At 38.2% G+C, this 11,431-nt stretch overlaps 1 protein-coding gene across 1 annotated transcript; it reads left to right on the forward strand.

Annotated features, from left to right (window-relative positions):
* The first annotated feature begins 235 nt into the window (after window positions 1-235).
* On the forward strand, window positions 236-8,320 carry lg14h1orf52 (linkage group 14 C1orf52 homolog). Its single transcript, XM_061975666.2, has 3 exons — window positions 236-694; window positions 2,294-2,507; window positions 7,894-8,320. Exons 1-3 carry the CDS (start codon window positions 389-391, stop codon window positions 8,046-8,048), a joined length of 675 nt encoding a protein of 224 aa, XP_061831650.1. The 5' UTR covers window positions 236-388; the 3' UTR covers window positions 8,049-8,320.
* The last annotated feature ends 3,111 nt before the right edge of the window (window positions 8,321-11,431 follow it).

Below are 11,431 nucleotides of genomic sequence, written 5' to 3' on the forward strand. Positions count from 1 at the left end.
GGGGGGGTAAAGGAGACGGATTCTAGGGGCCCATGATGGAGGGGGGCCCAGAGAGGCCCCTAATGATGATGAAATTATAATACAGAAAAAATAATGACACTGTGTTGGGGGCCCTGTAAAGATTATTTTCATGGGGCCCAAAATCCCTAGCGGCGCCCCTGGGTACGCCTGGCAACGCCGAACGCGATCGCCTGAGTGTTTGTCTTTGCGACAATCTTTACGACATAAGTTACAACGAAGTGCTTTACGACAGAGTTGGAGGCTTATTCAAAATGGAGTCCGGCTCTGGAAACGTAACCTACTAAATGCAGTTGTATCGTATCTTAATCACAAGTGTGCGGAATTGCGTGTAAAGAGTTCATGTAGACAAGACATTACGTAGCGCTACATGATGACTGAAGACAAAAAGACCGGCTCTTTAGGTTTCTTTTCGAGCTACGACGATTTGAGCGACAGCAGCGATTCAGACGAAGAGGCGAAGGGCGGCCAGGGAGAGCGGAGCCAGAAGCCGGAGAAAGACGCTCAGGGAAGCGAACCTGACTCTTCCCGGTCAGGGAGCAAACGGGCTGCCGGTGGAAGTGTTCTACCGAAGCCAGATGAGCTCTTCAGCTCCGTGTCCAAACCGACTTTCCTGTACAATCCTCTGAACAAGGAGATAGACTGGGATAGCCTGACAGTTAAAGCACCCGAAGAGGTACAACAGTAACTAATAGGTATAAATACTGTAATTGGAGAGTGATTTGTACTCCAGGTAACAATAACGAGACACTTTCTGTTTTAGTTCTTTCAGAAATTATCTGTATTTCTTTGTAATTTATTTTGTTTTATTTATTTGTTCGCACAATATAAACAGTACTAGAGATAACATTGTAAAAAACAAACATGGAGTCAAAAAATTAGTAATGAGAAATACGTAATAAGTAGAGATGTCCGATAATGCCTTTTTTTGCCGATATTCCGATATTGTCCAACCCTTAATTGCCGATTCCGATATCTACTGATATATACAGTCGTGGAATTAACACATTATAATGCCTAACTTTGTTGTGATGCCCCGCTGGATGCAAAATAAATCAACTCAAGGTATGGAAAAAAATGCCAGCAAGGCACTGCAATATTTATTATTGAAGTCACAAAGTGCATAATTTTTTTTAACATGCCTCAAAACAGCAGCTTGGAATTTGGGACATCCTCTCCCTGAGAGAGCATGAGGAGGTTGGGGGGGGGGGCGGGGTTTTGGTAGGGGGTAGCGGGGCGTGTTTAATGTAGCATCCCGAAGAGTTAGTGCTGCAAGGGGTTCTGGGTATTTGTTCTGTTGTGTTTATGTTGTGTTACGGTGCGGATGTTCTCCCAAAATGTGTTTGTCATTCTTGTTTGGTGTGGGTTCACAGTGTGGCGCATATTTGTAACAGTGTTAAAGTTGTTTATACGGCCACCCTCAGTCTGACCTGTATGGCTGTTGACCAAGTATGCTTTGCATTCACTTGTGTGTGTGAAAAGCCGTAGATATTATGTGACTGGGCCGGCACGCAAAGGCAGTGCCTTTAAGGTTTATTGGCGTTCTGTACTTCCCCCTACGTCCGTGTACACAGCTGCGTTTTAAAAAGTCATACATCTTACTTTATGAAACCGATACCGATAATTTCCGATATTACATTTTAAAGCACTTATCAGCCGATAATATCGGCAGTCTGATGTTATCGGACATCCCTAGTAATAAGAAATAAGTGCAGGTGAGAAAAGAAACCCAAAAAGGCTTAGACAAGGTTCTCACCTAAAGCAGTAAATTAACAAACACAATTAAACATAGTATATAGAAACAATAAGATAACAAGTAGTCTACCTTGTGTGGATTGAGTATAGGTGAGTGTGAGGGTGTGTGTATGTATGAAGTAATAGGGCTACATTAAAAGGTAGGAACAGATGGAGGATGTTGATTCATCAAGCTGTCCCTTAATCTATGTTTAAAGTTAGTGAGTGAAGATGAGGAGTTTGCAATACAAGGGTGACTATTCCAGAGTAAAGGACCTCTGTTTGATGGAAAACTGGCTAAGAGTGATATGGCCGAAGATAGGACGGAGTTTATCAGTTTTTTCTGGTATTATGATGATGAACTTGTGAATTGGTCTTAAAATAATCTTTGAAAGGTGTAGGAAGCATATTAGGGAGGTAAGTACGTTTATAGATAAAAGGAGAGGACTGAACTGTGTTGATATCATAAATAGATACTATGTTTAGTTTCTTACTACATACAAGTAAAGCTTATTTATTTACTTGTTGCTGCTATTTTCAGGCTCCCAAGGAGTTTAAGCCATGGGTCACAAATGCTGTGCCACCTCCCCAAACGTATACAGCAGCAGAGCCTGAGAAGAAGAAGGGCCCCCCTCCTGGCATGGACATGGCTATAAAGTGGTCCAATGTGTATGAGGACAATGGCGAGGATGCACCAAAGGCTCACGCAGGCAAAGCCAAGTTCCTCCCTCCTGAGGAGCAGCTTATTGACTCAGGTCAGTGCACCTAAAATATGCACATGCACAAGAACGTATACAAACAAGGGAGTTGAAGTGATTACTGCATTTCATTTGTTTCAATATGCACCGTGGGAGTATACTGTAAGCAAATGTATTTACAGTGAAACTAAATTAACATTTCTCGAAAATAAAATAATGTTTATATATATATATCCGAAAGAGTTTGATAGAAATATGCTTAATAGTTGTTAAAGTATAGAAAGAGTAAAAAATTACTTAGTCAATGGTATGGTCAATTCGCTACATAGTAAGGTAAGATGCATCTGTAAAAATTACATTCAATCTTGTAGTACAAATTCTACCTAATTTTGTCTCTCTGTTACTCATTTTACAGTGTTTATTATTATGCTCGTAGTTTGCAGTGGTGTGCAACTGGGGCGCATCAGGCTTTACGGAGAAATTTCTACAATTATGACCCTTTTGTAGCTAAATGTAAATAACAAAACAAAAACGCTTCTCCATTTGCCACAGACGGTACACTTCTAAGTAGGGATGTCCCGATACAACTTTTTTACTTCCGATACGATACCGATATTGTAGCCTTGAGTATTGGCCGATACCGATATCAATACGATACGATATAGGCACGAATCATACATATATTTATTCCTTATTTTGTTGTGTGGAATGTTAGAAAAGGCTTGATAAAGTGATGTTACTGTTTCTGATGTTGTAGTGTTAAAACAGAAAACAATAGTCAGCAAGAGTAGGTATAGGAAAAACTGACCCATTTATTATTAAAAAAATTGGTTACATAAATTTTAACCTTCAACATAAAGATTATTACCTCAACAAATCCAATAAAAACAAAATGTTATATTTAAAGTTCAAAATAACCACTAATACCAACATAATTATACAATTGAATAGAATACATTAAAAATAAATTAGAAGACTTAAAAATAACCTAAATAAATCCAATAAAAAAATAAAAAAACGTTTTAAAGTGCAAACAATTCAAGTTCACTTCAGTTACTTTTTAACCTCTTCGTGCATCTGGGGTATAGTTTTCTCTACAATGTAGTGGCGGCTAGGAATAATGTAGCGAGGTTCGAGGTGCTCCATTAAGCGTTTAAACCCGACATTACTCACCACCGACAGGGGCTGGTCATCAAGCACAATAAACTGGGCTATCTTTTCTGTTATGGCCATTGCCTTTTTGCTGTGCCGTGGTAGTTTGTCACGTCTTGCAAAGCTTTCGGCCAGCGTGGGTTGCTGAAGCGAGCCAGAGGTTTGTTGCTTCGCCTTGTTGCTCTAGCGAAAATCCTCGTGTTCTTTTTTGTGGTGTTTTTTCAAATGTGCGATGAGGTTGCTTGTATTGAACCTTCCCGGTTCTGTCCCTCCAAGGGACACTTGCGCCTGACAAATGTTGCATTTAGCGGCAACGTCTTTGTCCGAGTTTAGGTTAAAATACTTCCACACAGCCGACATCACTACACTTTGCTGCAAGCACACGCGTTGTCGTCGTTGTGATCACGTGGGCTGTGCATGCTGGATCAGAGGCGCTCTTCTTCCGCGGCCAGCACCAACGTTAATTAAGGGGCATTGCCGCCACCTACTGTGTTGGTGTGTGATCAAACCAGAGTCACCTATTATAGACGTGCTGCAGCGGTAAACGGACAGCTTATATCGGAGCGCTTATATCGGAGTTTTTAGATTCAGTCCGATAAAATCCGATTTTCACTTTTTTGCCTAATATCGGACTGATTTCCGATATCAATATCGGATCGGGACATTCCTACTTCTAAGTTATTACCCCTTTGACTTGTGTCTCTCAAACTGAGCATTGTTATTAATAATCCTAACCCCTAGTAATAGGTATTAGGGCTGGACAATATGGACCAAAACTGATACCGCAGTATTTTCAGTCCGAATGGCGGTGAACGGTATATACCGGTATCTTAAAAAAAATCTGCAAAGTATTTAAGGTTGCCTAAGTGTTTTACGGCTCGATAACCATTGTTTAGAGTACTCAGATTATTTTAGTTGTAAGTAGTAACGTAATGTGTTGTTAATTTTTTATAGAGTAATTAGTTAGCCATTACTATGTCAAAGCAGTTTTCGTTCATTTTGTTTATTACGTTATGTTTATAGCATTACGCTTGTGCTCGGGGATTAGATAGAGCTTTTACTCACTCACTGCGGTGAACGCAGCTGGCTGTGTAGTTTGAAATTACTTTTCAGCCACTATACTACATTAGCTTAGTCCGCATGCCGCACGGGCCGTAGAGAGAGGCACTATAAAACCGAGGTCTCGCTAAACATTTGACACAACGAGCAAGCTGCAGAAAGGAGCTATCGATTGCTGCTGTGCTAAGTCGCTAACAAGAAGTGAACAACATAAACACACGAGATTAGCGATAAAGTCGCTAAAGAAGGTGAGATATAGGTTCTCAAGCAAATTGGTGTAAACACGCAAGGGGCAGGGGCAAGCCAAAGAGGCCATGTGCTTCGCTGGTCAGGCGCAGAGAAGAGCAAATGTCCGTAACAAAGGCATATCAAAAGACAACGGTAACGTTTCAAATATATACCGCTTTCTAAAATATACCGGTATTAACTGTAATACCGGTATACCGCTCAGTCCTATTAGGGATGCATGATATTGTTTTCAGGCCAAAACTGATAACTTCCTGTTTTTTCAAGGCTGTTACACATAACCGATAACTTATTTGTATCTATTATTTCTTTTTAAAGACGATGTAACTGTAGTTTGTGCACACCTGGAAGTGAGAAGGAGTCAAAGGTGAATTTGACAAACTATACCTGTAGTAATGTCCTAACCAAATATGACATTACTACTAGAGGTGTGGGAAAAAATCGATTCGAATTTAAATCGCGATTCTTACGTTGTACGATTCAGAATGGATTCTCATTTTTTTTAAATCGATTTTTTTTTATTTTTATTTTTTTTATTTATTTAAAAAAATAAATACATTAATTAATTAGTCAATCCAACAAAACTATACACAGCAATACCATACCAATGCAATCCAATTCCAAAACCAAACCCGACCCTGCAACACTCACAACTGCAATAAACAGAGCAATTGAGAGGAGACACAAACACGACACAAAACAAACCAAAAGTAGTGAAACAAAAATGAATATTATCAACAACAGTATCAATATTAGTTACAATTTCAACATAGCAGTGATTAAAAGTCCCTCATTGACAATATCATTAGACATTTATAAAAATAAAAATAAAAGAACAATAGTTCGCATCTCATAAGCTTGACAACACACTGTGTCCAATATTTTCACAAAGATAAAATAAGTCATATTTTTGGTTCATTTAGTAGTTAAAACAAATTTACATTATTGCAATCGGTTGATAAAACATTGTCCTTTACAATTATAAAAGCTTTTTACAAAAATCTACTACTCTGCTTGCATGTCAGCAGACTGGGGTAGATCCTGCTGAAATCCTATGTATTGAATGAATAGAGAATCGTTTTGAATCGGGAAAATATCGTTTTTGAATCGAGAATTGCGTTGAATCGAATCGTGACCCCAAGAATCGATATTGAATCGAATCGTGGGACACCCAAAGATTCGCAGCCCTGATTACTACTATAACTCGTACTAAATCAGTGCTTTAAAAGTGTTTTAAGGGATCAAATTATGATAATTTTTTACATTTAAAACACTTCCTCGTGGTCTACATAAAATGCAGTGGTGGTGCTGTGGTCACATTTTTTTGTATAGATTATGTTTTACAGACCATCTTCAATCTGCTTTTTACCGTCTCTTCAGGATACACCGTTTTGTGGGTGGTCTTATTAATGTGCCTCCATTTTGACTGAGTATTTTCTCCATCAGCCATGTTGTAATTTTTAGCGCTTCCATATCAAATCTACTGACAGATATAAATTAGAATTATATGATACTGACAGCGCAGGATTTTAACATACATGTGCATGTATGAACCAGTCTGCCCCACAACAAGAGGATAGAGAAAAATAAGGAACCTCGTGACTAAATTCAGACTACAATGGCGGACTCGCGCTCAGGTCCTCAGGTAAAACTTTAGCAAATATGGCAAAATATGTTGACATAACTAAGGACAAATTAGTCACTAGCTACCAAGTATGAAGGAAGGCAAGCTTGTTTTACAAATATCTCCGCAATGCCTCAATGGTTTGATGTGAAATTTTTGGGATTTACAGTATAGGGATCCCAAATACACAAAACTGTTTATTTGTATATACTTTTTTGACATTAAAGTTGAACAAATTAATGTAAATACTTCAGTGATCTAAATTAAACGTTAACCAAGTAATACCTTCAAAAATAAGAAATACTATTTACAAAAAAAAATAATAATTATTGCAACAAAACTGAACATAAAGAACGTGCAACAAACAACTTCCTTGAGTCATAATGTTTGATGCTGAAATTTCAGGGTGTTCCTGAATGCAACCTCGGTCACCGTAACCGCTGTAAGTTGTGTGTTATTGTTGTTTCGGCTACTTGCTAGGCTAGTGCTGTGCTAGCAGTGTATTGAGGGCTGCTGTTGGCGCGTTAAGGTCGGCAATAATGTTAAGAAAAAAGAGCTTCACACTGTGTTTGCTTCTGTCTGGACGCATATATAAACATTACTAACAAGTATGTTTACTTGCACAATTTTACAGTAGGTGGTCTGCATTCACTTGATAATAGTGATGTTGGACGTGTCAAAGCCGGTGTTTTTTTTTCTTTCCTCGTGCAGTTTTGGACGGCACGCAGGGTTTCTTTACCCCTTACCCTCCTACAGCACAATATGGGTAATCTCGCCTCATTGGAACGATTTTTAAAATATTGTCGGATTATCGGTGTGACGTCATAATTTCGAACATCGACACGATATTTTCTGGTGCACCCCTATATCTTACAAAGGAAGAATCTTTGATACAGTTACATTTAAGGAAGTGCTTGAGTACTCTATTAAAACATTTAACCATACATAATAACCAAAAATTACGCTTAAGACTACAGGGTACATAAAATAAACAAGATCACAAAATTGGGTATTTTACTTACATTCAAAGCACAAACCAAGAAGCAACATGACAAAGGTGTGCATACAAGTCAAGAAAGTTAAAGTCAATATTGTCAACACTGCACAAAATACATTTTACATTTCATTTATACTCCCGCAGTGAACACAACTAATAAGGAACACGTCAACATAGGGCTGCATAATTGTTAATATTATTGTACAAGCTAATCATGAAAAATAAAACAAATACTGCAATATGTAAGACATTCAAAAGACTTAATTCTACCGTTAAAAAATTTAAGAAAAAAAAGACAAATCTGTGATACAGTGAAGCTTTACTAATAATTTCTATTCCACTAAATTGTCTAACCTGCTGATTAGATGATGAGTCCAAGACGTCTGCTGTGTCCATCAAAACACGTCGAGTGGAGAGCTTTCAACAGAAGGAGAAGAGGAAGAGAGACTTAGGACAAGCCACCTCTGACAAGAATTTTGTAGAAGAGGAGAAAAGGATCCTCAGACAGAAGATTGAGTGAAGTCCAAAGTGGCTGCAAAATGGAATCAGTGTCATATTTGAACATTTTACATCAGCAAAGAGCATTAGCACAACCTACTCAGGTAGGTAGCTGGGCTTCGTGTGTATCTTTTCAGCATTGTTGTTTTTTGTCTGTATGGTATACAATATTCAAAACTAGCAGAAACTGTTTGGATCCATACTCACGGACTAGATTAAGAATTTATGCCACACAAAAAAGCTGATTTGTCAACACACAAACATTTTCCAGATGATACTTTTTTTGGGGGGGGGGTGGGGGGGGGGTTGCTATGTTGAGAAATAAGATGGCACATAATGAAAATGAAGGCTAAACGCAATCATAATAAATTAGTATTTAGTTCTCTTTCTTGCGCAATGATTTCTCTGCAATGAGCCCAGATTATTTTTTATAACACATACTATAGTATAGAGATGTACTTTATGGATATTTTTAATTTGTGATGTGATATGCTCAATTTCTGTCAGTCATATTGTGTTGTCATAGTAACTTTCTAATTATAGACCTGTGCTGTCTACCTTTGGCACTAGGTGGCGCCTTTGTGCCACTCAACAATCCACTGCCTTGGTGTTAGAAGTCTTGACACTACCATGCTGTTACAAGTCCATGTAAGGTAGTTGTTCTCATCTTGGATATTTTACAACTATAATACTGTCTGCTCAATGTTTTTCTTTCGTTTGCACAGTTAATATATTTGTGCAGAAGAAATAAAGTGTAAAATAATGAAATTATTAGATTGTGTGTGATACAAAAAAAGCCCTACAATCCATCTTGGTGTTAAAGTTTGTCAATGAATGGCTACTTGTCAATAAACCAAATGTGTTTTACTGGTTAAACATTTCATGCAGAAGAAGAATAAAAATGTCTCCACTTAGGAACAGCTTTGTGATCACAGGTATTCTTTGAGCCTTTCTGTCATCATGGGCAGACATGAAAAAGCTGTAAATATGCTTCTGATAAGATTCCAGCTTCCAGGTATGTGCCTGGCCTTGCCCGTAATGCGCACCCGCAGACTGATTGTATCAACCGCATCTAGACTTAAATGACCAGAAAGGCGCAGACATTACTGTTGAAGAATTGCTCTTCAGCTTGTTGCTGGAAAAGTTTTTTAGCTACCTTTTTTCAACAACCCTATTTTGGAATTACAGGAGAAACCTTCCTACACATAGAATTATATTACTGAGGTAAACCTGTATAACATTAGCATTATCAAACGAGTGCGATGCTCATACACTGTATTGAAACCCAATGTAAAATATTAACATCTTTATACCTTTAAGGTTTGACTGACCGTGACAGAGAGGTGCTACTTTACCAACATTTTAATATTGTGCCACTAAGAGCAGTTTATTGTTGTCCCTCAACAGTCATGTTAAACATTGTTGCAATAGCTCTTGTATTGGAGCTTATTAAAATGAGTGGAAAACAAGCAGCAACTGTGAATGTTTCAGTAGTTGTTTTGAAGGGTCTGTAGGCTGACAACTTGATAAAACTGTCACATTCGTAGCCGAGGGAAGGTTATCCTGGACAGTGGTTCTCTAACTTTTTTCACCAAGTACGGCCTCAGAAAGTACTTGGCTCTTCAAGTAGCACCATAATGACCAACATAAAATACAGTGGCATAGTAGGCCTAAGTATTCATTAAAAACAAGGTAGCTGTTTATTTAACACTAATATTTAATATTGTTGGCCACTGTAACATTACACACAGTTTGAACAGTAACACTGGGTTTGAATATAGGAAAATAAAACACTATTTTAATCGAGTGATTAGCCTGCGTACCACTAGTGCTACTTGCACCACAGTTTGAGAAATATGGTCTAGCATAAATGACACAACATTGTGTTAGGCTTTGTCATTGTGTACATACCTTTTTCCTCTATATCTAAGAGTCCATCCCACACCTCAAACAAGAAGTTCCAACCCCTAGAGGGGAACTAAACATGCATCGTTCATCCATCCATCCATCCATTTTCTACCGCTTGTCCCTTTCGAGGTTGCGGTGGGTGCTGGAGCCTATCTCAGCTTTATTCGGGCGGAAGGCGGGGTACAGCCTGGACAAGTCGCCACCTCATCACAGGCGGCCACCACTGTTAGACAGACAACATTCACACTCACATTCATACACGAAGGCCAATTTAGTGTTGCCAATCAACCTATCCCCAGGTGCATGTCTTTGAAGGTGGGAGGAAGCCGGAGTACCCGGAGGGAACCCATTATATGCTTAATTATAGTGATGGGTAAATGACGCCTTAGTGAATGTATGGTACACTTAATACCTGTATCGACAATCCATACTGTATTCATGTTTCATAATGGCGATCTGATGAATTAAAACAGTCGCTACACTTGACCTACAAATAAGATTAGTAGTTTATATTATGTTTTTATTAAGATCCCCATTATCTGCTGCAATAAGAGTTGCTATTCTTCCTGGGGTCTGCAATTTCTAAAGTATTTTGCTACATTACACATAGTCATACATGACAAGAACACCAAATTCTAAATAAAACAGCTACGCATTAATTATATTCTTTTCTAGGTATGCTTACCGGTACATAGATTTTACTGAAAAGTCCATGCCCTAATAAAAAAGGCACATATTTTTTCAATGCAATTCGGTTAGAGACTAAAAGAAAATACAATTATAGTTATCATTGTGTAAAAATATAAAGTCTTAATCTTTTACAAAAAGTTACTGAAATCATTTACAAAATTAAAGTTTTTAGACTTAGAGACTTAGACTTGGACTTCCTTTTATTGTCATTCAAATTTGAACTTTACAGTACAGATAAGAACGTAATTTTGTTGCATTAGCTCGTTGTAGTGCAGGATAAAAGAGCAATAATGTGCAGATACAAAAAGATAGATTACTGTACGGATAAATATATTGCACTTTTGCATATGCATCAAGTTTATGGATGTATGTTATATTGTCTTTATATTTCAGTGAGTTAATCCGTTTCTGGGGGGAATTGAGGGGATTATTATGATGTGTTCAAGAAGAGGGAAGAAGCTGTTACAGAACCTGGAGGTTCTGCTACGGAGGCTGCGGAACCTCTTTCTCGAGTCCAGCAGTGAAAACAGTCTTTGGTGGGGGTAGGAGGAGTCTCTACAGATTTTCTGAGCCCTGGTCAGGCAGCGGCTTTTTGTGATCTCCTAAACTAAACTTTCCTTTAAAAAAAAAAGAATAGCAGTATAGAAAGGAATATGAATCGCACAACACTGGTCAATACGCCAAATAGTAAACAGGAAAAGAAGAACATTTATCTTATTTGACGCTAATCAAAATGATCCCAGACTTTGGAATTGTGCCTTTTTCTTAGATTCATGTCGATCAATGATGTAGACGTAACTCGATGTC

This window comes from Nerophis lumbriciformis, linkage group LG14, assembly GCF_033978685.3.
Source record: "Nerophis lumbriciformis linkage group LG14, RoL_Nlum_v2.1, whole genome shotgun sequence".
Lineage (NCBI taxonomy): Eukaryota > Metazoa > Chordata > Actinopteri > Syngnathiformes > Syngnathidae > Nerophis > Nerophis lumbriciformis.

What these genes read in the sequence shown, in the direction of transcription:
- lg14h1orf52 (XM_061975666.2), top strand. Translation starts at nt 389, where the DNA reads ATGATGACTGAAGACAAAAAGACCGGCTCTTTAGGTTTCTTTTCGAGC. An exon ending in CAGTTAAAGCACCCGAAGAG is followed by an intron (nt 695 to 2,293) that starts GTACAACAGTAA and finishes TGCTATTTTCAG; the next exon opens with GCTCCCAAGGAGTTTAAGCC. An exon ending in GGAGCAGCTTATTGACTCAG is followed by an intron (nt 2,508 to 7,893) that starts GTCAGTGCACCT and finishes CCTGCTGATTAG; the next exon opens with ATGATGAGTCCAAGACGTCT.